The sequence below is a fragment of the Vipera berus genome, assembly GCF_964194415.1.
Source record: "Vipera berus genome assembly, chromosome: 6".
Taxonomy (NCBI): Eukaryota; Metazoa; Chordata; class Lepidosauria; order Squamata; family Viperidae; genus Vipera; species Vipera berus.
In genome coordinates, this window is record NC_138208.1 from 90,663,216 (window position 1) to 90,686,146 (window position 22,931).

The 22,931-nt window shown below is 50.2% G+C and overlaps 1 protein-coding gene across 2 annotated transcripts in view; it reads left to right on the forward strand.

The window, feature by feature from the left end:
* Positions 1-22,931, forward strand: part of FLNC (filamin C) — an 85,921-nt gene that overhangs the window by 46,658 nt on the left and 16,332 nt on the right. For both annotated transcript variants that reach the window (XM_081331453.1, XM_081331454.1), the window contains 19 exons: positions 420-510; positions 1,242-1,411; positions 1,740-1,857; positions 2,606-2,868; positions 3,679-4,276; positions 5,805-5,978; positions 7,459-7,621; positions 8,509-8,669; positions 9,759-9,926; positions 10,306-10,429; positions 11,537-11,693; positions 12,402-12,591; positions 12,718-12,741; positions 14,473-14,720; positions 17,555-17,654; positions 19,585-19,725; positions 20,516-20,644; positions 21,817-21,990; positions 22,214-22,375. In XM_081331453.1, the coding sequence (XP_081187579.1) occupies positions 420-510; positions 1,242-1,411; positions 1,740-1,857; positions 2,606-2,868; positions 3,679-4,276; positions 5,805-5,978; positions 7,459-7,621; positions 8,509-8,669; positions 9,759-9,926; positions 10,306-10,429; positions 11,537-11,693; positions 12,402-12,591; positions 12,718-12,741; positions 14,473-14,720; positions 17,555-17,654; positions 19,585-19,725; positions 20,516-20,644; positions 21,817-21,990; positions 22,214-22,375 (3,355 nt within the window). The remainder of the gene's footprint in view (positions 1-419; positions 511-1,241; positions 1,412-1,739; positions 1,858-2,605; positions 2,869-3,678; positions 4,277-5,804; positions 5,979-7,458; positions 7,622-8,508; positions 8,670-9,758; positions 9,927-10,305; positions 10,430-11,536; positions 11,694-12,401; positions 12,592-12,717; positions 12,742-14,472; positions 14,721-17,554; positions 17,655-19,584; positions 19,726-20,515; positions 20,645-21,816; positions 21,991-22,213; positions 22,376-22,931) is intronic.

Here is a 22,931-nt window from a genome sequence, read left to right on the forward strand (position 1 = left end):
TGAGGGGGCCATAGTTCCCCCATGCTGGCTGAGGAATTCTGGGAGTTTAAGTCCACGAGTCATGAGGGGGCTATAGTTCCCCCATGCTGGCTGAGGAATTCTGGGAGTTTAAGTCCACCAGTCATGAGGGGGCCATAGTTCCCCCATGCTGGCTCAGGAATTCTGGGAGTTGAAGTCCACGAGTCATGAGGGGGGTCATAGTTCCCCCATGCTGGCTCAGGCATTCTGGGAGTTGAAGTCCACGAGTCATTAGGGAGCCATAGTTTCCCCCATGTTGGCTGAGGAATTCTGGGAGTTGAAGTCCACGAGTCATAAAAGAGCCAAGGTTGCCTCCCCCTGGGATAGGCCCTCCCTTTCAGGTGATGTGCCCATCTTGTTACCCTCTTTCCTGATTCCTCTCTTCTTCTGGGTCCCTGCAGGAAATCCCCATCAGTCCTTTCCACATCAAGGTGGACCCCTCGCACGACGCCAGCAAAGTGAAGGCAGAGGGGCCTGGTCTCATTCGGACGGGTGAGTGACCCCCCCAAAGTATTCATTTGGGGTGAAATTTTACATACCCTCTTAAGAGAACAGCGGAGTTGGAAGGGACCTTGGAGGTCTCCAGCCCCCTGTTCAAGCAGGAGACCCCAGACCCTTTTAAACAAATGGCTGTCCCACTCTCTTCTTGAACAACTCCAGCGATAACAGAATAACAGAGGTGGAAGGGACCTTAAAGGTCTTCTAGTCCAACCCCTAGCTCAAGCCGGGCAGCCTTTAAAATGTCTGACAAGCGACTGTCCAGTCTCTTCTTCAAAACCTCCAGTGATGAAGCTCCCAGAGCTTCTGGTGGCAAGCGGTTCCACTGGTTAATTGTCCTCCCTGTTAGGAAGCTTTTCCTTAACTCCAGGTTGCTTCTCTCCTTGGCTAGTTTCCATCCATTCTTTCTTGTCCTGCCTTCAGGCACTTTGGAGAATAGGGTGACACCCCCACCCCACCCCCTTTTTCGTGGCAGCCCCTCAAATACCTGAACCCTACTATTATATCACCTCTCTTCCAAAGAGGCTGCAAATTTCGGCTCTGGGGGGAAAGCTGCTCTTTTTCCAACGACAGTTTCAGAGATGGATGGGGGTCTCCAGCTGGGAATTGACTGGAAAAGTAGCTCCATCTAGGTGGAATTTCTGGAGACGTGGCTGCCACGCCGTGTCTCTTGCAAGCCAGGCAAAGGGGAGAGCTGACCACCGTTCTGGATGCTTCCTCCCCAGGCGTGGAGGTTGGGAAGCCCACCCACTTCACCGTGTTCACCAAGGGAGCAGGCAAGGCCAAGCTGGACGTCCACTTTGCCGGTGCCACCAAGGGTGAGGTGGTGCGTGACTTTGAGATCATCGACAATCACGATTACTCCTACACGGTCAAATACACAGCTGTGCAGCAGGTGAGCGAGGGCCTACCTCTGCTGGCCTCTTGGATGGTCCTTCAAGCTAGGTGAACGTCACCCGAGGTCACCCTCTCATTTCCTCGGTCGACCTCCTAGGAACGGTCTCGACTGTCCAGGATGTCAGCCTGCGGAACAGGCTGCCACTTGAAATCAAGAGATCTCCTTTGCGGCAGGCCTTCAAAGAGAGGCCGGAGGGTCATCGTCTAGTGGATCTCGCACCGAGCAGCGGGTGGGATGGGACCTTCTCTCTAGGCCACCTGACAAGGTCCCACCGTGCCGTTTTTGAATGAACGTACCAAACATATTCCTGTCCCCCACCACCCAGGGAAACATGGCGGTGACGGTGACCTACGGCGGGGACGCCATCCCCAAGAGCCCCTTCCCCGTCTATGTGGCTCCCCCTCTGGACCTCGGCAAGGTCAAAGTCCAAGGACTCAACAACAGTAAGTTTGACCTCGAGTCTACCTGTTGGGTGCAGTTGAGTTGAAAGGGTTGTTAGAGTTGTGGGTTGTGGTAGGAGACGACCAGGCTGAGCCCGAGGGAGGAGGGGTCAAATACATCGTTCCTTTGGGGGTCTCTACACCCCCATAAGAGATCTAAACCCAGCACCCCCCCCTTGAAGTCTGTTGACTCTTATCTGGGGCCAGTTTGCCGGTTCAGATTTTTGCGGTCCTCCATTTTAGCAACCGTTCAAAATTACGACGGCACTGGGGAAAAATGGCTTACGACCGTTTTTTCGTACTTATGACCGTTGCGGCATCTGGTGATCAAAATTAAGACGCTTGGGAACGGACTCACATTTATGACGGTTGCAGTGTCCGGAGGGGGGGGTCGTGTCGTGGGATCCCGTTTTACAACCGTCTGATGAGCCAAGTCAGTGGGGACTGCCAGATTCATTTTAGCAACCAAGCCACTAATTTAACAGGTGCAGCGATTCCCTTAACGGCTGTGGCAAGGAAGGTGGTAAAACAGGGCAAAATTCACTCGACAAATGTCTCACTTAGCGACAGGCATGTTGGACTCCCTTGGTGGTCGTAGGTCGAGGACTCCCTGCACAAGCTTTGCTGTGACACAGCCGCGTGCGCATTGACGTGCATTGTGTGTTTAGATTGCATGCTAACCACGGTGCCACCAATGGTTCATCTCGGTAGAATTCAATGTGCTTCCTTCTCCTCTCCTGCCCATGCGCAGAGGTCGATGTGGGTCGGGACCAAGAATTTACAGTCAACACGCGTGGAGCTGGTGGACAGGGACAGGTGGACGTGAAGATCAGTTCGCCCTCCCGCCGGCCGATTCCGTGCAAGATGGAGACGGGGGCCACCAACGATGTCCACTCGGTGAAGTACATGCCGCCCGAAGAGGGACCGTATAAGGTGGACGTCACCTACGACGGGAACCCGGTGCCTGGAAGCCCCTTTGCCGTTGAGGCCGTCATGCCCCCCGACCCGACCAAGGTCAGCGCCAGCTGGAAACTCAGTGCTGCAGGCTGTCGAGGGTGGGTGGGTGGATGGGGAGTGGGGGGGGGCTGAGATTGCCTCGGGGTGGGGTGGGGTGGTGGGAACCGGGTTAAGATTCTGATCCTGCAGGCTCTTTCTTTTTTCAATGATAGCTTCATTAAATTTTTAAGGAAGAGAGATAAAAATGAACTGGGAGTCATTAAGATGAGTGAAAGAGAAGGAAGGAAGGAAGGAAGGAAGGAAGGAAGGAAGGAAGGAAGGAAGGAAGGAAGGAAGGAAGGAAGGAAGGAAGGAAGGAAGGAGACAATGAAAGAAAAAAGAGAAAGAGGAAGGACGTACTGAAAAAGAGGGAGAAAGAAAGGACACAGAGAGAAAAAGAGGGAGGGAGGGAGAGAGAGAGAGAGAGAGAACAGAGAGAGTGAGAAGGACAAAGAGAATGAGAATGGAGCCCAAACTGCAGAAAAAATGAGCCAATCACCAAGTAACTGTGAATTCTAGTCCCGCCTTAGACATGAAAGGTGTCTGGATGTCTTTGGGCCAATCACCAGGAGACGGTGAGTTCTAGTCCCGCTTTGGGCATGAAAGCCAACTAGGTGACTTTGGCCAATCACTAACACATGGTGAGTTCTAGTCTCACCCGTGGCATGAAAACCAGCTGGGAGACTTTGGGCCAGTCACCAGGCGGCTGGGAGTTCTAGTCTAAACAAACAGGCAAGCAAGTAAAGAAACAATGAATGAATGAATGAATGAATGAATGAATGAATTGAAAACAAGCAAAGCTGACCCTCGTGTCTTGTCCTCTGCTAGGTGTGTGCCTATGGGCCTGGACTGAAGGGGGGATTTGTGGGGAAACCTGCCCCTTTCACCATCGACACCAAAGGAGCCGGCACGGGTGGGCTGGGCCTGACCGTGGAGGGTCCCTGCGAAGCCAAGATTGAGTGCCAGGACAACGGCGACGGTTCCTGCTCTGTCTCCTACTTACCCACCGAGCCTGGTGAATACACCATCAACATCCTCTTTGCCGAGGCTCACATCCCGGGCTCTCCCTTCAAGGCGGACATCAAGCCCGTCTTCGACCCAACCAAGGTGACGGCCAGCGGGCCTGGTCTGGAGCGTGGCAAGGTGGGCGAGGTGGCCACCTTCACCGTGGACTGCTCCAAGGCGGGCGACGCCGAGCTGACCATCGAGATCATCTCTGATTCGGGGGTCAAAGCCGAGGTACTGATCCAGAACAACAGCGACAGCACCTACAGCATCACGTACATTCCTTCCTTCCCGGGCACTTACACCATCACCATCAAATACGGCGGGCATCACGTGCCCAAGTTCCCAGCCGGGGTCAACGTGGATCCTGCCGTGGACACCAGCAACGTCAAAGTCTTTGGACCTGGTGTGGAACCTCGAGGTAGGTTTTCGGGTGAGCAGGATGGCGGCCATTTTACTTCACCAGGACAGAAAGGCCAAGTCCCAAAGTGGGGAAAATATATTAATAATTAAGAACAATAAATAAATAATAATTAAGAAGAAACCTGTAGGAGATGACCGGGCTGGAGCCCGAGGGAGGAGTCAAACGCGTCATAAGTCACGAGTCCCTGTGCGCCAGCAAGAGATTTAAGTCGAGCTCATCTTGAATGCCTTCCTATCTCCTGCTCATTTCCCTTCACCGTTAGTTGACCAGATTCTTTTAGACAATTTAAGCTTGCAATAAATCTTTACACAGGTAGTCCTCCACTTACAACTAGCGATGGTTCAAAGTTACAACGGCACTGACAAAGTGACTTATGACTGTCTTTCACACTTACGACCGTGGCCGCATCCCCATGATCGTGGGGTCCAAATTCAGATGCTTGGCAAGTGGTTCACATTTATGACGGTCGCAGTCTCCCAGAGTCACGTGATCCTATTTGCGACCTTCTGACAAGCAAAGTCGGGGGGGGGAAGGAGGCAGATTCGCTTAAGAACCGTCTTCCTAACTTAACCCCTTCAATGATTCACTTAAGAACGGTGGCAAGAGAGGTCGCAAAATGGGGCAAAACACACTTGACAACTTAACAACAGAAATGATGGGCTTGGTTGACTGACTCTCCTGATTTCCCCGGGGCTTGACAAAACCATGGAGATGTTACCCTGAAGAAAACTATTCTTTAGGGCGGGGGTTCCCAACCCCCGGTCTGTGGACCGGTACCGGACCGCGGCATGCCAGCAACCGGTCCGCACAAACAAGCAAAGCTCCATCCACGAGATGCAGGCAGCACAGAAAACCAGGCACCCTCCGGTCTGTGGAAAAACCTCTCTCCACGGAACCGGGTCCCTGGTGCCCAAAAGGTTGGGGGCCTCTGCTTTAGGGGTAGTTAGAGATAGTCCTTGACTTACGACCATTCCCTTAGTGAATATTCGAAGTTACAACGGCACTGAAAGAAAGGGACTTCTGCCCATTGCAGCCTCCCCATGGACACGTCCTAATTCAGACCCTTGGCAACCGACTCACATTTATGACGTTTGATTCTGGGGGAGCCAGACTCACTCCAGAGGCATCTTGGATTTGCTTCGCAATGTCGGTCGCAAAGACAGGTCGCAAAGTGGGGCCCAGCCCCCTTCACCGCTGTCTCGCTTAGCGGCGGAAAATTTGGGCTCGACGGTGGTCATAAACCGAGGACTGCCTGTATGCCATTTTTTTTCTTTCGTTGGCTGCAGTTTCGTTCGCAGTTCTTTTTATTCCTCTGTTTTTACTGTTGTTAACAAACAGCTCGGTTAGTCCCAGGACGAAATAGGTAGCAAATAAATTGAATAAAAAATAAATAAACTTCTGGGTTTAAGTTTATTATGTTTGTATACCGCCCTTCTCCCGAAGGACTCAGGTTCCCCCCCCCCACACACACACAGATCCAAGCGGGGGTCTCGGCATCGCTAACCCTTTTGCCGTCTCTCTCCAGGGGTGCTGCGCGAGGTCACCACGGAGTTCACGGTGGACGCCCGCTCTCTCACCAAAACGGGGGGCAACCATGTCAAAGTGCGGGTCATTAACCCTTCGGGGGCCAAGACAGACACCTACATCACCGACAACGGGGACGGCACCTACCGAGTCCAGTACACCCCGTTTGAGGATGGTGAGGCTCCCCTTATGTGCCCCCTTCCCACCTCTCCCCCTCCCTCACCCTGCATCCCCTGCGTCGATGTGGGCCCTTCCCTGCTTCCTGGCGTGCAAAAGAGTACAGTTTCCACCAGTGAAATTAGGAACCTTTTCTCCTTTAACCTGAATTCGGCCAGGAGGATCTGCAAGTCGTCCTCGGCTTACGACTGCTTGCTTAGTGGTCGTTCGAAGTTACAACGGATCTTTGCAATCTGGATTTAAAGTTCGGATGGTCCGCTCCACCCCCTAGAATCACACGTGATCGCATTTTGGGGCCTTGGCAACTGGCCGGCCTGCCTGCAGCATCCCACAGTCGCCATGATTTTCGGTGTGTTTTGCGGTCCTTAAGTGGATCTATTACAGCCAAAGGTTTCTGGGTTTTGTCTTTTTGCCAGAAAGTGGTGTTTATTTCCAGTTTTCAGCAAAAAAAAAGTCCATTGGGTATAATGGATTTATTGAATGACCACCACATTCGCTTAGCCACTGCTTTCGTTTAACGGCAGCGGTGTTCACTTAACGTTGCCCTAGGCAGGGTAAAATGGGCGGCTAATAAATTTGAAAAGTAAGTAAAATAAACAAAATGTTGCTGCAGAAAAAGGCTGTTAAATTAGGCAGACTGTGACCCATTTCATGACTGCCGCAGCTGATGACCGTTAATCCTGGGCTCAGTTACTGCCATAAGATGAGGACTACCTAATTTCTACAAAGCAAATCCACATTACATTTGCTCATTTGCACCGTTCAGTCAGCTTCCGGCTAGCTGGCCTTGGAGGAATCCCAGTCAAACGGTAGTTTCTGCAATTGCTTTCATGGTCAAGGTAATAATTCAATAGCTGAACAGCTTATGGAACATAAGGTGGATGATGCAATGATAGGAATGACTCAGCAGGGTCTGTGTCCCTTTAAGAGCTTGAGTATAAAAGGGAAGGCTTTTGCTGCTGTGTTCTGTCTCGTCCGTTTCCTGCTGTAACTGCTGTGTGTTGGAGTTTGCTGTATTACCACGTGTATGTATTTTGTTCCTAGTGTATACTGTAGATCAGACATGTCAAACTCGCAATGTCACGTGACATCGTGCAACGTATCAGGACAGTTTTGCCATTATAGGCAGTGGGGTGGGGGCAGCTTCCACATGATGTGTCTGGCTCACGGGCCGGCAGTTTGACACCCCTGTTGTAGATAGTGTAATATAAACCACCATTTAATACAGCGCAATAAGACTGTGCATGCTCTGACATTCACCCTTGAGGACCAGCAACTTGATAAAAATATTTTTTAAAAAAGAAAAAGATGTCAAGATGCTGAATATCCAGGGATACAATGGCAGTTGCCTTGGGGGCATTGTAATAATGGAAGGGAAATGCAGACAAACATACCCCAAGTGCCCCCCCCGAGCAAGGGGGCAGGGATGTTTGCCTTGCACGGAGGATGCAGGCCCACCTGAGCTCTTTGTCTTACAGGGGTGCATTTGGTGGAGGTGACTTACGATGATGTGCCGGTGCCCAAGAGCCCCTTCCGGGTAGGGGTCACCGAGGGCTGCGACCCCAGCCACGTCCGTGCCTTTGGCCCCGGCCTGGAGGGGGGTCTGGTGAACAAGTCGAACCGCTTCACCGTGGAAACCAGGTGAGCCTCCCCTGCCCCTCCCTCTCAGGGGCAAACTGAGTTTGACGGTGAAGATTGTGCTCCGAGAAAGGATCCCGGATTCTCTGCCTAGCGTTCGATCTAGCCCAGTGTGTTTCAAAGCTGGCCACTTGTAAGATGGGCGGACTTATATACATACACTATACACGTATATACACATATTTATTTATTTATTTATTTTTGGGACTTATATACCGCCCTATCTCCCGAAGGACTCAGGGCGGCTAACAACAATAAAAAACAACGATGCACACATATATACACACACACATCTATCTATCTGTCTGTCTGTCTGTCTGTCTATCTATCTGTCTCTGTCTCTGTCTCTGTCTCTGTCTCTGTCTATCTATCTATCTATCTATCTATCTATCTATCTATCTATCTATCCTGCCCATTACACTTGCATGCCTCTGTACAGTTGACAGATAAAACAGTAAAATGATATATCAGCTATAGGTTAAAAAAAACAAGTTAAAAACCAGATTAAAACAAAAGGGTCAATTAAAAAGGCAGAGGAAGCATAACTTCCAAACAAGAAATCAATCAATCATCATAAATAATGGGATGAAATTCAAGACAGCCAATCCAGGGTCCTTACTGGTGTTTATACTGCAGCATTTTTGAGGTTTGATAACTTTTGAACCCAGAGTCACCTACGATGGATAGATTTATTGCCTCGGGAGGGGGGGGGTGTCTTTTCCATGCAAGCCAAAAGAGTTTCATTTGCTTCATCCTTTTGTGGTGGTTTTAATTCACCAAGTACTGCTGAACCTCCTGCAGGAATGTTGGATTGGTTTCTTCCTGGCCGCTTTGCCCGCAGCTCCTGGTTTTTGGTGGGGTTCTTTAAAAGGGGCTCCTTTCATTCCCAGGGGCGCAGGGACAGGGGGTCTCGGCCTGGCCATCGAAGGCCCCTCGGAGGCCAAGATGTCCTGCAAGGACAACAAAGATGGCAGCTGCAGCGTGGAGTACATCCCCTTCACGCCCGGGGACTACGACGTCAACATCACCTTTGGTGGACGCCCCATCCCAGGTAGGTGTGGAGGATGGGGGCGGAAAGAGGGGAGGAGAGTAAGGTACAGGTATGCCTCAACTTATGACAGTTCATTTAGTGACTTTTGGGAATTACAATTGCACTGAAAAAAGCGGCTTACACTGCCGACTCCTTTGTTGAAAGCAAATTCATTTATTATTTGGTTTGTTTGTAAAATGGATTGGTCGACCTTCACTATGGGCAGTCCTCAACTTTCAACCGTTGGTTTAGTGAACGTTTGAAGCTACAGCGGCCCTGAAAAAAAGAGACGTAGGATCATTTTTCACACTTAACGGCCGTTGCAGCATCCCCACGACCGCGTGATCAAAATTTGGACGCTTAGCAACTGACCCATATTTATGACGGTCACTGTGTCCCCGGGGGGGAGGGTCACATGATCCCCTTTTGTGATCTTCTGACATGCAAAGACAACGGGGAAGCCAGATTCACTTAACAACTGCAGTGATTCAGTTAACAACAGGGGCAAGAAAGAGAGGGGAGGGAGAGAGAGGGAGGGGGGAGGGAGGGAGGGAGGGAGGAAAGAAGGAAAGAAGGAAGGAGGGAGAGAGGGAAAGAGGGAGGAAGGAAGGAGGGAGGGAGGGATGGAGAGAGGGAGGAAGGAAGGAAGGGAGGGAGGAAAGAAGGAAGGAAGGAGGGAGGGAGGAAAGAAGGGAGGGAGGAAGGAAGGATGGAAGGAAGGAAGGAAGGAAGGAAGGAGAATACAGGGGAAGAAGAATGTCTCCCTTAGTGCCAGAAATTTTGGGCTCAGTTGTGGTCATAAGCTGAGGACTACCTGTATTGCTCTAGATCCGGGAACTCTTAGGTGGAAGAGAGTCCTGTGGGGATGGAGTAGCCCCTGTTCCCTAGAGATCTAGGTCTCCTGGGGGCAACCTTACTTGATAACCCTCTTCCTAAGAATTGTGCCCAGGAGAATGGGCTTCCCTGGGAATGCTTCACTTTGTGGATGGGTGGTGTGGTCCAGTTCCTCGCCTTCAGGTCTCTCCAGGGAAGCCTGGATGAGCATCCAGAAGTGGTCCCAAAAGGTGAGGCCTCTGGTGGGAACTCATGGTGGTCCTCTCTTTTACCCAGGAAGCCCCTTCCGTGTTCCTGTCAAAGATGTGGTTGATCCCAGCAAAGTGAAGTGCTCGGGGCCCGGGTTGGGGTCCGGAGTCCGAGCCCGTGTCCCACAGACCTTCACAATTGATTGCAGCAAGGCTGGACTGGCCCCCTTGGAGGTGAAGGTGCTGGGACCTTCAGGTATGGTGATTGGGGAGGGGAAGCATTGATTAAGGCAGGATTATGGGATGGGAAGAAGTTGGGAAGAAGATGCTTGGATCTTTCAGAAGAGATTGGACAAACTCCAATGATGTAGGATCTCTACCTTGAGTTGTGGGTTGGGCTAGAAGACCTCCAAGGTCTCTTCCACATGGTTATTCTGCTACTTTGGGGGAGGCGGGCAGAGATAACTCAAGCACAACGTTCCTCACTTGATGGCCTAGCTCTGATGAGAGGCCTCTTAGCTTTCCCTTTTGAGAAGAGCCGGATGGGTCAACTCTGCCCTAGTTGACTTACGTTGACCCAAAGCCACCTTAGATGCCTTCTAATCCTTTATTCCTCCTCTTCCTTCTCTGTCCAGGGGTGGCTGAGCCGGTGGAGGTGCGCGACAACGGAGATGGCACACATGCTGTGAAATACACACCAGCCACCGATGGACCGTACACCATCTCGGTGAAATACGCTGGACAAGAGGTGCCTCGCAGGTGAGAGGGTTAGGGGTTCCTGGCCAACTTCTCCCATGGTCTCTAGAGGACTTCAGATCCTTTCTTGATGCCCCTGTGATTCACTTAACAACTGTGGCCCCATGTAGAGTGCATTGCAATAGTCAAGACTGGAAGTGACTACTAGGCTTTAGGTGTGGTAGAAATTGTGTTTATATATAGCACCACAGAGAAAACCAAGAGTACAGTCACCATGTGCTTTACTCCTCAACTGTAAGAGGAAACAGGAAAAATTCTACTCAGGGCAAAAGAACATAGAGTAGATACCATAGATCCAAATTTGTAAACATTGCCATCTGCTGGCAGAACACTACTGTAGTTGTTGCATAAAAATACAGTCCAACAATGAATTCCAACAAGACGATGTGAGCAGGTCTTGTTTGGGTTAACAGCTGAGTTTGCCCAATATGTAAAAAGTGTGTTAGTGTTAAGCTTGGGGAGTTGATTTGGGCTTGAGGGTACCACGTAACCCCAGCCCGTTTCATGAATTTGTGGCTCAGCACTTTGGGTGAAACCAGAGCGAGCATAACCAGGAGAAACAGGTTGTCCAAACGTAGCCACGGAGAAGGAAGGTCTAGGCAATCTTGGCTCTTTTATGACTCGTGGACTTCAACTCCCAGAAATCTCGTGGACTCTGGGAGCTGAAGTCCACGAGTCATAAAAGAGCCGAGGTTGCCTACCCCTGGTCTAGGCCTCTGATTCTGCAGAAGGAGGTGTGCGGTTTTGCGCAGTTAGCGCGACAGCTGAGGCACCGCGGGGCTCCGCACCCTACAGCTGATGTCTCTCTGTTTGGGGACCCTTAATGGGCCAAAAGCCACCCCGGAGAGGTGGCAAAGAAGGAGGGAAGCCCCACCGATTGTGGGGAGACAGTGGTCTATCCGGCCGGCTGGGGAAAGCTCTCCAGAAACCAAGAGAAGAAAGGCTAGCATCAGAACAGAGTTGTCTTACTGAGGAGATGGACAGCATAAATAAATAAATAAATAAAATAAATGCATAAACATGTCAAACACCTCCCACCCCAACTGAAAGGAGGGGGAACGGGAGGCCCAGCCACATCCTATCTGACCTCCTGGCTTCTGCCTCTTTCAGCCCCTTCAAGATCCGGGTCCTTCCTGCTCACGATGCCAGCAAAGTGCGCGCCAGCGGTCCTGGCCTCAACGCCTCGGGCATCCCCGCCAGCCTGCCAGTGGAGTTCACCATTGATGCCCGTGATGCCGGCGAAGGGTTGCTCACGGTACAGATCTTGGTAAGTGGTGGGGTCAGGAGGGAGCTATGGGGTGGTTTGGGGGGGGGACTTCTGTTAGTCCTGGGTGTGGCAACAGAGAAATGCCCTTGGGGAGGTGGGGGTGGGGGTGGGGTGGGAGTGGGGCTTGGGATTGTCAGTCCAAATGCTGGCTGGGGGATTTTGAAGTCCACCCGTCTTCAAGTTGCTGAGGTTGAAAAACACCGGGCTGCAACAACAGAATCTTGCCAGTCTGAACGTGCAAATCCCTAACTGTCTCTTTTGAATGCCTGATTAATTAGGATAGATCAGGGGTAGGCGACCTTGGCTCTTTTATGACTCGTGGACTTCAACTCCCAGAATTCCTGAGTCAGCACGGCTGGTTCAGGAATTCTGGGTATTGAAGTCCACGAGTCATAAAAGAGCCAAGGTCGCCTACCCCTGGGATAGATCATTTCTAAGTTTCTTTCTCTCTCCGTTGTGCAACTTCTATCCGATCATTCCCTAGGCAGAATCTCTTCAATAATAATAATAATAATAATAATAATAATAATAATAATAATAATAATAATAATAATAATAATAATAATAATAACAATAATAATAGTTGGAAGGGACCTTGGAGGTCATCTAGTCCAACCCCTTCTCTTCTCTGCCCTGCCCCATCTTCCAAGGTCGTTCCCACGTTCAACATTACAGGTCGACCCGAGATCAGACTCTTTTTCTCCCCAGGACCCTGAGGGAAAACCCAAGAAGGCCAACATTCGGGACAACCGAGATGGGACCTACACAGTCTCCTATGTTCCAGACATGACGGGCCGCTACACCATCACCATCAAGTACGGCGGGGATGAAATCCCCTACTCGCCTTTCCGAATCCATGCCTTGCCCGCTGGAGATGCCAGCAAGTGCCTGGTGACGGGTAGGTGGTTGTTCTTCCTACCTACCTACCTGGAGGGGGTCACTTTCTCTGGATAACTTTTTGGGGGGGGCAAGAACAATTTCTGACAAAAGATGCTCACGTCTGTTTCTATTTCTCTGCCTGCAGTGTCCATCGGAGGCCACGGACTGGGTAAGCTTTGACGTGGACGGCAAGACAATGGTCGTGGCCCAGTTGTCCCATTCATGCCTCTGACATTTCGGAGCTGACTTTTGCTTGGGAACAACGAAGTCCTGGAGGTTCTGTGCGCAAAGCACGGATTCTCGCTTCCTCCTGGAGTTTTGAAGGCTCCATCCCTGGAGGCTTCCAAGCAGAGGTTGGACAGCCTCTTGGCTGGAGCAGACGATCCCTTTCCAAGTCTCTGATTTTATGATATTACCACCCTCGGGTGGATCCTTTCCTGGAGTGTTCTTATTCTCGATGCCCATTACGTTTTCTTTCCCATCCTTTTATCGTTCAGGTCCACAACCTGGATGTCCTCTGTTTATTTGGGACTCTGGTTTTCATTATCACTAGTTTTAACTTTAACTCCACCTGCTGGACTGAGATAGGGGCCAAGTTGGCTCAAGGCCGTTTTCAGTGACTGATGGCCTATAATTCGGTGACTGATGGCCTATAATTTCCTCACTTGATGGCCACTCCTATAATTTCTTTCATTCCCACCCCCACCACCCTTAACCCTACCTGAATGGTCTGGTGATGTAGGACAAGTAACGGCAGAATCTGGGGTGGAATGAAAAGAGGAATCAGCTTAGAATCCCTGCGTAGTCACCAGCCAACTAAACCCAAATGCCTTTTGAGTGCCATCACTCCTTATTTAACAAGGTGCTGGCTGTTAGTTGAGAAGATTCCTTGCTCCTGCTGCTGCTGCTGCTGCTGCTGCTGCTGCTGCTGCTGCTGCTGCTACTACTACTACTACTACTACTACTACTACTACTATTATATAACTTTTATTCATAAAACATGAAACTCAGTCAACTGAACACTCAAACTGACTGGCACCAATGGTTGACACGGGTTGCTGCCAGCATCCTAGGTATCAACCGGGTATCTCCTTAAAATGTAAGATGTTCCGAGCAGCGCACTTTTTTGTAGCTTTGCTGGAGTTATTGCGGGAAGCTGCAATTTCTTGATGTGTTTTGCAAAGTTTTTGGACGTAGTTCCCAGTGCCCCAATGACAATGGGTATCCCTGTTACGCATTTCATCCATAATCGCAGTTTCGATGGCCAGGTCGCGGTATTTCGTAATTTTTCCAGATCTTTTTCTTCAACTCTGGCATCTCCTGGTACAACGATATTATTATTATTATTATTTATTATTATTATTATTATTATTATTATTATTATTATTATTAGTAGTAGTAGTAGTAGTAGTAGTTTTCTAATATCACAACTACATAACCGAAAAGCAACGTGGCGACTGAGTTACAATAATCCAATTACATACAAACACGATTAGTACAAATCTCAACCTAATACACTAAATATTTTCTCTCTTTTCCTCTTAATATACACTGTCTCCTATTTGAATTAGCACAATTTTTATTCTAATAATCACATCGAAGCAACTTTCTTACCTTTTATCAATAGCTTTTAGTTTGTATATATCTTATTTATACTAACACTCAGTCTTTTAGGCAATCAATAACCTAATGACTTTTCCCCCCAATATTGATTTACCATTAACATTTAGATTTAACGTTTAATATTGTTCACTTCTGCGCACATAAGCTTTTAGTAAGAGGTCACTTAAATTGGAGCTTCCCCTGTAGACTTGGTCCGTAGTGCTGAGGGCTGTGGCCCCCTGGACTCGGTGCCGTTCCCAGCCATGTTGTATGACCGTCGCCTTCATTTCTCTGTTAGGAGCGTGTCTTGGTCCCACCATCCAGATTGGAGAGGAGACGGTGATCACGGTGGACGCCAAGGCAGCTGGGAAGGGCAAAGTGACATGCAAGGTCTCCACGCCTGATGGGGCTGAGCTGGACGTCGACGTGGTGGAGAACCACGATGGGACCTTTGACATTTATTACACAGCTCCCGAGCCTGGCAAATACGTCATCACCATCCGTTTTGGGGGCGAGCAGATCCCCAACAGCCCCTTCCACGTGGTGGTGAGTATAGGACGTGCCCAGACAAAACCACCATGGGTGGGGGAGAGGAACACAGAGAAGGCACCATTTTCTAATGACAAAAGTATCAATAGCAGAGGACATTGATAGCTCAGGAGTGAACTGTGGGGTCCTTGGTGCTCTCTGAGCTTGGGGATTTTTCTTGCAGATGTTTCATGACCCAACTAGGGAACATCATCAGTGCTGGAAGGTGGTGGGTTTCGTGGAGTGGGGAAGGAGGAGGACTGTGGGGTCCTTGGTGCTCTCTAAGCTTAGTTTTCTTGCAGACTTTTGTTGGTGCAACTAGGGAACATTATCAGTGCTAGAAGGGAGCGGGTTTAGTGGAGTGGGGGAGAAGGAGGAGGAAGAGGAGGAGGAGATGGTGGTGGAGGAGGAGGATGACAATTATGGGGTCCTTGTTGCTCTCTAAGCCTAGTTGTTTTCCTGCAGACCTTTCATGATCCAACTAGGTAACATTATCAGTCCTAGGAGGGAGATCTAAAAAGGCTTCCAAGCATCGGTGATGTTACCTAGTTCGAGTAATGAAATATCTGCATGAAAACAACCAAGCTCAGAAGGCATCAAGAACTCCTCTGGTTGTGTTTGATGGTCACCCCACAACTGCTCGGGCTGTATCCCAGCAGCCATCCGATGCGCGAGATTGTGGGGGTTCTCAACATGCACGCAGGACTGTCCACTGATGTCTCCCTTGCTTCCCGCCAGGCCTGTGACTCCATTCCTCAGGTCGAGGAGCCTTGCGAATCCAACCAGCTTCACCAACCCTTCCCGGGGCACCAACCTGGTGGCTTCCCTCCACGTTGGGTACCAGGACCGTCTTCCTTGCTTGCCTCTGTCTCCTCTCACTGTGTCTCTCTCTTTCTGTCTTGGAAAGGAGGGCCCTGCCCCATGTCCAGTGCCGGGGGAGGGGGGTGTCCTCAGGATGTGGCGGAAGAAATCAAGAAGGTGACCAGCGTGTGTACCTGAAGCTCGGCCAACTTTAATGGGCAACAGACGGAGCTTCAGTTGCACTCTCTCAGCCACCATCTTGATTTCTTGGTACACGCCCTGCAGGTATTTATATATTTATATTTATATTTATTTGATTTATATACCGCCCTTCTCCCGAAGGGCTCAGGGCGGTGTACAGGGCAATAAAATACCAAAAATACAATACAAAAATTAAAAACAGATTAAACAATTGTGCCCGAATATAATAACTTAGTTAAAATCAGTAATTAAAACCCCAAACCCATCACCCATCAGACCAGGCCAGCTTGTTCAAATAAGTGAGTTTTTAGATCACGTCGGAAGGAGCGAAGGTCGGGAGCCATCCGGAGCTCAACCGGTAGACGATTCCAAAGGTCTGGCGTAGCTACCAAAGGTAGCTCTCGTCACGGTCAGATTCCAATCTTGGCACTTCTCAGGCCGTTGTTTGCTCCTTCCCCTTCCCTCCTTCCCAGACTCCTGATAAGATGATGTGATAGGGGTCTTCCAATTTCTCAGGGGCTGCCCCAAAGAAGAGGAGGGGGTCCACCTCTTCACCAAAGCCCCTGAAAGCAGGAGAAGAAGCAACGGATGGAAAGGAATCAAAGGAGAGAAGCAATCTGGAACTAAGGAGAAATTTCTTGAGAGTGAGGACAATTAACCAGTGGAACTCCTTGCCTCCAGACGTTGTGGGTGCTCAGTCGCTGGAGGTTTTTAAGAAAAGCCTGGACAACCATTTGTCTCAAATGGTAGAGGGTTTCCTGCCTGAGCAGTGGGTTGGATTAGAAGACCTCCAAGGTCCCTTCCGACTCTTAGCATCAAGCAAATTCACCCAACATCCTGGGCTGAAAAGTGAATAATTTGTGGTTGTGGGGGGTGCAAACTGAACACACAGGTAGTCCTCAACTTACAAATTTATTTAGTGACTGTTCAAAGATACAACGGCATTGGGGAAAAAACAAAACGGAACTATGACCGTTTTTCACACAACCGTTGCAGCCTCCCCCTGGTCACGTGACTAATATTCAGACGCTTGGCAGCTGACTATAACGGTCGCAGTGACTCGGGGCCCCGCGATCCCCTTTTGCGGCCGTCTGACCAGCAACGACAATGTAACACACTTAACAATTGTGTTACTAAGCTAACAATGGCAGGGATTCATGTAACCCAGGGGTCTTCCAACTTGGCCCTTTTATGACTTGAGGAATTCTGGGAGTTGAAGTCCACAAGTCATAAAAGTTGGAAGACCCCCTGCTTGTGGACTTCAGCTCCCAGAATTCCTCAGCCAGCGTGCCTGGCTGAGGAATTCTGGGAGCTGAAATCCGCAAGTCATAAAAGGGCCAGGTTCAAAGACCCCTGACTTAACCACTGTGGTGAGGAAGGCCGTAAATGTGGGTCAAACTGCACTTTAACAACTGTATCACTTAGCCGCAGAAGTTTGGGACTCGGCTCTGTTCGTACGTCGAGAACTACATGCACGGGGTCTAGCTGAATGCAGTTGTAACAATCCAGCTGTTTTGGCAAAGCAGGTGCAACCGATGGACAGTCCTGAATTTCGTCTTTGCCATTCCTGGCTGCCCTCCCAAACCACCTTCAGGGTATCTCGGATTCTTCTTTGTGTGTGTGTGTGTGTGTGTGTGTGTGTGTGTGTGTGTGGTTGGTCTCTTTCTTACAGCCCTGTTTCTTCCAGCCGCTACACCCCAGGTCTGCTTCGCCTTCCAAATTTTTCTTTTCAGTTTGTTTCGCCTTGGGGTGCTCTTTCGCTCTCTCGGCCCCCCCCCCGTCTCTAACCTGGACTTAAGTCTCTCTTTCTACCCCCCCTCCCCCATTTCCTCTCTTCCCCTCCACGCCAGGCCACGGATGAGCCCGTTGCACCTCCGGAGAACGTGGACGCCATGCTGCGGCCCTTCAACCTGGTCATCCCCTTCGCCGTGCAAAAGGGGGAGATCACAGGTAGCGCCTCCGTCTGGGGATTGGGGTGCGAGGAGGGAGGTCACCGTATGGAAGCACAGACTGGAGTGGTGTTTCGGAGGGGGGGGGCGCGAGCCAGATAGTCTTGGGTTCTTGAATTTCTACATTACGGTGTTGAAGGAAAAGTCTTCATCAGGGTTCAGTCCAAGCCGGGAATAAACAACACGGCGGCTGCTTTAGAAAGAAAGTTGCATTTTATTGAAGAGGAGAGCCAGACAGGAAGATGGCTCTGGAAGGAACAGGAGAGTGAACACATGTAGGGAGCGGGTTTTTATACCCTCTGAGGCTCTTGAGGTTGTTTCCTGTTCCTTTTTGAGGCTTTGTATTTCCTGTGTCATGTATTTTGACCTGTGACCCTTGCGCATCGGTGGGTTAATCCTATTATGTCCCCGTCTTAGAGATTGGGTGGGGTATGTAGATTTTAGGCGTCTTTGTCTTCTTAATCTTCTAGCTGGAGGCCTCCAACCTTCCTGAATGGATGATCACATCTGCATTTCTACAGAGCTGGTTTCTGCTTGGGGGAGGGAGACTTGGGGTTATTAAGAAAAAAAAGTGGTCATGCTTTTCTGCCTCTTAAAAATCCTTTGAGGAAATATATTTTTCTGCCCTTTTAATATTTCCTTCTCGGGGGTCGGGGGGGGGGCGAGTTCCCACAACAGGGAGTCCTTAACTTACAACAGTTTGTTTTTAGTGAGTCCTTTAGGGTCACCTGTTTTACTTGGGGGGGGGGGCTGGTTGAGCAATCCCCCTTTAAAAGGGGAACGTTTTTGTGTGTGTTTTGTTCCCTCCTGCCAAGGTTTCAATGCCCTGGTTTTAATTAACTTCAATACTGATTTTTTTTTAAAAAAAAACAACGTCCTTGCCTTTTAAAATAATTGTATATATTGCTTTTTTTGTCGATTTTCACATTTTATTTGTACTAGCACCCAGACCCCTTTTCCAACAGGGAGATGGACTGTTTTGTTTTTGGTTTTTTTAAAAAAAGGATAAATAAATTAAATAATCGAATAAATAATTAAATGAAAAAATTTAAATAGCAATCCCAAGAGAAAATGAGAGAAGAAATGGATCTGAGCTGGGTGACTCACACTTAGAAGGGTAAACGGAGATGGAGGACAAGGAGGCTGGAAGCCTCCATCCGTGGTGGAACTCAATAGAACCTCCAAACCCAGAGGCAGTCTACCTTTGCATTCTTGGGGTGGAGTTGTTGGATTTTTTTCCCTCCTGCTCCTCCACAACCACATTCCAGGACTGCACAATGTGCCATTGTTGGAAAGTTGCATTCCGCTGTTCCGTTCTTTCCCATGATGCATTTGGAATATAACATCTTGAGGCACTGATTTTTTTTTAAATCTCTGGGAAATATAGCCCTCCCCGTAGCTCTCTAGGGCTGGGGTGGGGGGCAAGCTGGTGGCCAAAGGGTCTTTCTGATCTGACTGCATTGGGGGTCTTGGAGGAGGAAGAGTAGGAGGGGCAGCCAGAAGCAGACAGCAAGGTAAATCTTGCCAGCCCCACCCACCTCTGGCCCCGCCTATCTCTAGCTCCTCCCACTTACCTGCAGCTCCCAATTGCTGTACATCAGCCCTGCTTGGATTCTAGATAGGTTGGAGCCAGCCCAGGAGTGGGAAATGTTACCAAACTACAACTCCCAGGATCCCTCACTGCTGGCCAGACTGGGATGCTGGGAGTTGTAGTTTGAGAGGTTTCCCACTCCTGGCTAATCCCATTCTCAGTCCATAAATGGAAAATGTTCCCGAACTACAACTCCCAGTATCCCTCACTGCTGGGCCACACTGGTCTGCTGGGAGTTCTAGTTTGGGGAGGTTTCCCACACCTGGCTAGTCCCATTCTTAGGGGTGGAAATCTCCATGGTTTGGGGGTCTCATCAGCCTGTTTTCTTCCTGTTCTGCAGGGGAGGTCAGGATGCCTTCAGGCAAGACGGCGCGTCCACACATTACGGACAATAAGGACGGGACGATGACAGTGAAGTACGCCCCCACAGAAAAGGGGTTGCACGAGATGGACATCAAATACGATGGAAACCACATTCCAGGTGGGCACTGGAGAAAGGGAGAGCAATCAGGGGCCAGATTAATTCCCAGGGAGAGTAAGTGTCTGCATTCACACAACGAGCTTGCCCCAGGTTCTGAATTCACCCGTTTTCGCACTTCATCCCCTGCACCCAGCCAACAAACCAACCGGACTGGGCTCACATTTGCCATCCGAGTCTCTCAAGAGCCAAACCCCTCCCATGCTAGCATGTTGTCTGAATGCAACACTAGGTTTGGGATTGCCCTGGGTAAGTAAGCAGGTGCTGTAAAACCAGCTGTTTTGGCCACCAGTCAGAATGCTTTAGGGTTTTAGGCCTACATCAGTGTTTCTCCACACTTGACTTTTTAAGATGGGTGGACTTCAACTCCCAGAATTCCCCAGCCAGCGTGGGACTTGAAAGTCTACCCATTTTAAAGTTGTTGAGCTGGCTGGGGAATTCTGGGAGTTGAAGTCCACCCATCTTAAAAGTCAGCCAGAAGGATGAAGGTGCCCATTATGCTAAACCCACTTTACTAAGCTATAGTTTATGGCTAAACAAAACAGATCTGGCTGGAGCCAGACTCTCTTTAGGTGGAAATGTGGATGCCCATTGGCTGGAGCTGTGCCATCAGACATTACCCCGATCACTGTGCTAGAGTAGATGACCTCTAAGCTCTCTTCCAACCCTAGGACTTTCAGAAGGATTAGCTTATTTTTCCCGAGTTTCTCGTCGCTCCCTCTCTAAAAGCTGCAGGCCGCCCAGGATGGCGGGCTGATGGGGTGTGTCCATGTTTTTTTTCTCCCCCAACCAGGGAGCCCAATCCAGTTTTACGTGGACGCTATCAATGCCCGCCACGTGAGCGCCTATGGGCCTGGGCTGAGCCACGGCATGGTCAACAAGCCCGCGACCTTCACCATCGTCACCAAGGACGCCGGCGAAGGTGAGTCCCTTGCGCCACGTTTGAAAAACCCCGGCCACGGAGTCGTCAGTCTGCTGAAGAAGGGCCCTGTTCTCTTTCCCTCCAAGAAAAGACGACTAATCTTTCATCTGAAAGGGGGTCGCAAGAGGGAGGAACGTAATCCACACGTTTAAAATCACAAGAAAAAAACCCAGCGCCGCCTGTGTAGAGTTCGAACCGAGCACAGGCAGTGCTAGACTTACGACCGTTTCGAAGTTACAACCGTGCCGAAAAAAAAGGGACTTAGGCCCGTTTTTTCACGCTTGTGACCCTTGTGGCATCTCCATGCTCATGGGTTCAAAATCCAGGCACTTGGCAACTGGTTCGCACTTAACGACGGTGGCAGTGTGCAAACGTCTGACAAACAAGGTCGATGGGGAAGCCAAATTCACTTAAGGACAGGGTTGCTGGCTTAACAACGGCAGGGGTTTGCTTCCACCACTGTGGCAAGGAAGGGCATCAAAGAGAGCCAACCTCAATAATTGTCTCGCTTAGCGACAGAAAATTTAGGCTCCATTGTGGTCGTCAGTTCAAAGACTGCCTGTAGTTTATTGCTCTCTGCCTGTCGTACAGGAATCTTCCCAGATTGGCAGATTCCCCTTGGGAAAGATACGATCAGGCATTTGTTGGACCCAGATCTTGCCCTTTTGTGCTCGTGTAATGATTCCAGGCTAAGACCCCACTTGACTCCCCCTCCAACAGCAACGGTTACACTCCAACACCCAGAAAGCAGACAAGGAGCAACTTTGCTCTTACCCCAAGGCTAATCTTCCCTCTTGAACACGGGTGTCAAACTCAATTTCATTGAGGGCCGCATCAGCATGGCGGTTGCCCTCAGGGGGCCGGGTGGGTGTGGCCTACTGGGTGGGCGTGGCTAGAGTGCGTATGGCCTACTGGGTGGGCATGGCCAGCTCTACATCGTTGGCATCAAGGGTGCCTATGGGGGCCTGGGCAGGAGTGGGACAGATCTGAGGGTCTCTGGCAGAAGGAGGGTCTCTGGGCCAGGGCCAAGGCAGTGGGGGCCGTTCCTTCACTTTTTCCAGGATTGCTTCGCGGGCCTCATGAAACCACTTTGCGGGCCGGATCCGGCCCCCGGGCCTTGTGTTTGACATATCTGCTCTTGAAGCTAACCAGCCTCTCCCCCTCCCACACAGGAGGCCTGTCCTTGGCCGTGGAGGGCCCGTCCAAGGCCGAAATCACCTGCAAGGACAACAAAGACGGTACCTGCACGGTTTCCTACTTGCCCACGGCTCCCGGAGACTACAACATTATTGTCCGCTTCGACGACAAGCACATTCCTGGTAGCCCCTTCACTGCGAAGATCACAGGTAGCCCTTCTGCTCTCTCTTCCTCCAACCCCAACTGCTTTCATTTCATTTCATTTCATTATTAATTTATTATCTTGCCTGAGCGGTGGGTTGGACTAGAAGACCTCTAAGGTCCCTTTCCACACCGTTGTTCTGACTGGGAAAAAGACAGTCCTTCAGATGCTTTCAAAAAGCCTTGAACCCTCCCCTGACTGCTTCTCTCTTGCCGTCCTTCTGGACCCAGGGGACGATTCCATGCGCACCTCCCAGCTGAACGTGGGCACTTCCACCGACGTGTCCCTGAAGATCACCGAGAGTGACCTGAGCCTCCTGACCGCCAGCATCCGGGCCCCCTCTGGGAATGAAGAGCCTTGCTTGCTCAAGCGCCTGCCCAACCGCCATATCGGTGAGCCATCCTTTACGGCTTCCGGAAGCCTAGTTTTTGTCCTTTGGGAACGGGCGCGCAGCCGTGCACCGATGGGATAGCCGCCCAAGCTGCAAAGGACCGCGGGTGTGTAAATTGCAAAAATTGGGAGGACAGCAGGAAGAGCAGCAGAGAGAGACAAAAAAAGAGACAATGTCTAGCTCTTGGCTGCTCCTAGTGGACCTTTGGGGTGTTGCAGTCCGGTGCACCTACTGGCATAAAGAGAGTACTGATGGAGGAGAATAAGGGTCGAACTGTAACGCTCTCTGAACTTGGTAGTTTTCTTGCAAGACATTTCATTACCAAAATAATTAATATTGTCAGTGCTAGAAGGGAGTGAGCAGGGTTTGTGGAAAGGAGGAGGAGGAGGAGGAGGAGGAGAGGAAGAGGAGGAGGAGGAGGATATAAAGATTGTGGGATCCTTAGTGCTCTCAAGCTTGGCTGTTTTCTTGTAGAAAATTCATTATCCAACTAGGTAACATTATCAAAGTTAGAAGGGAGTGTGGAGAGGAGGAGGAGGAGGAGGAGGAGGAGGAGG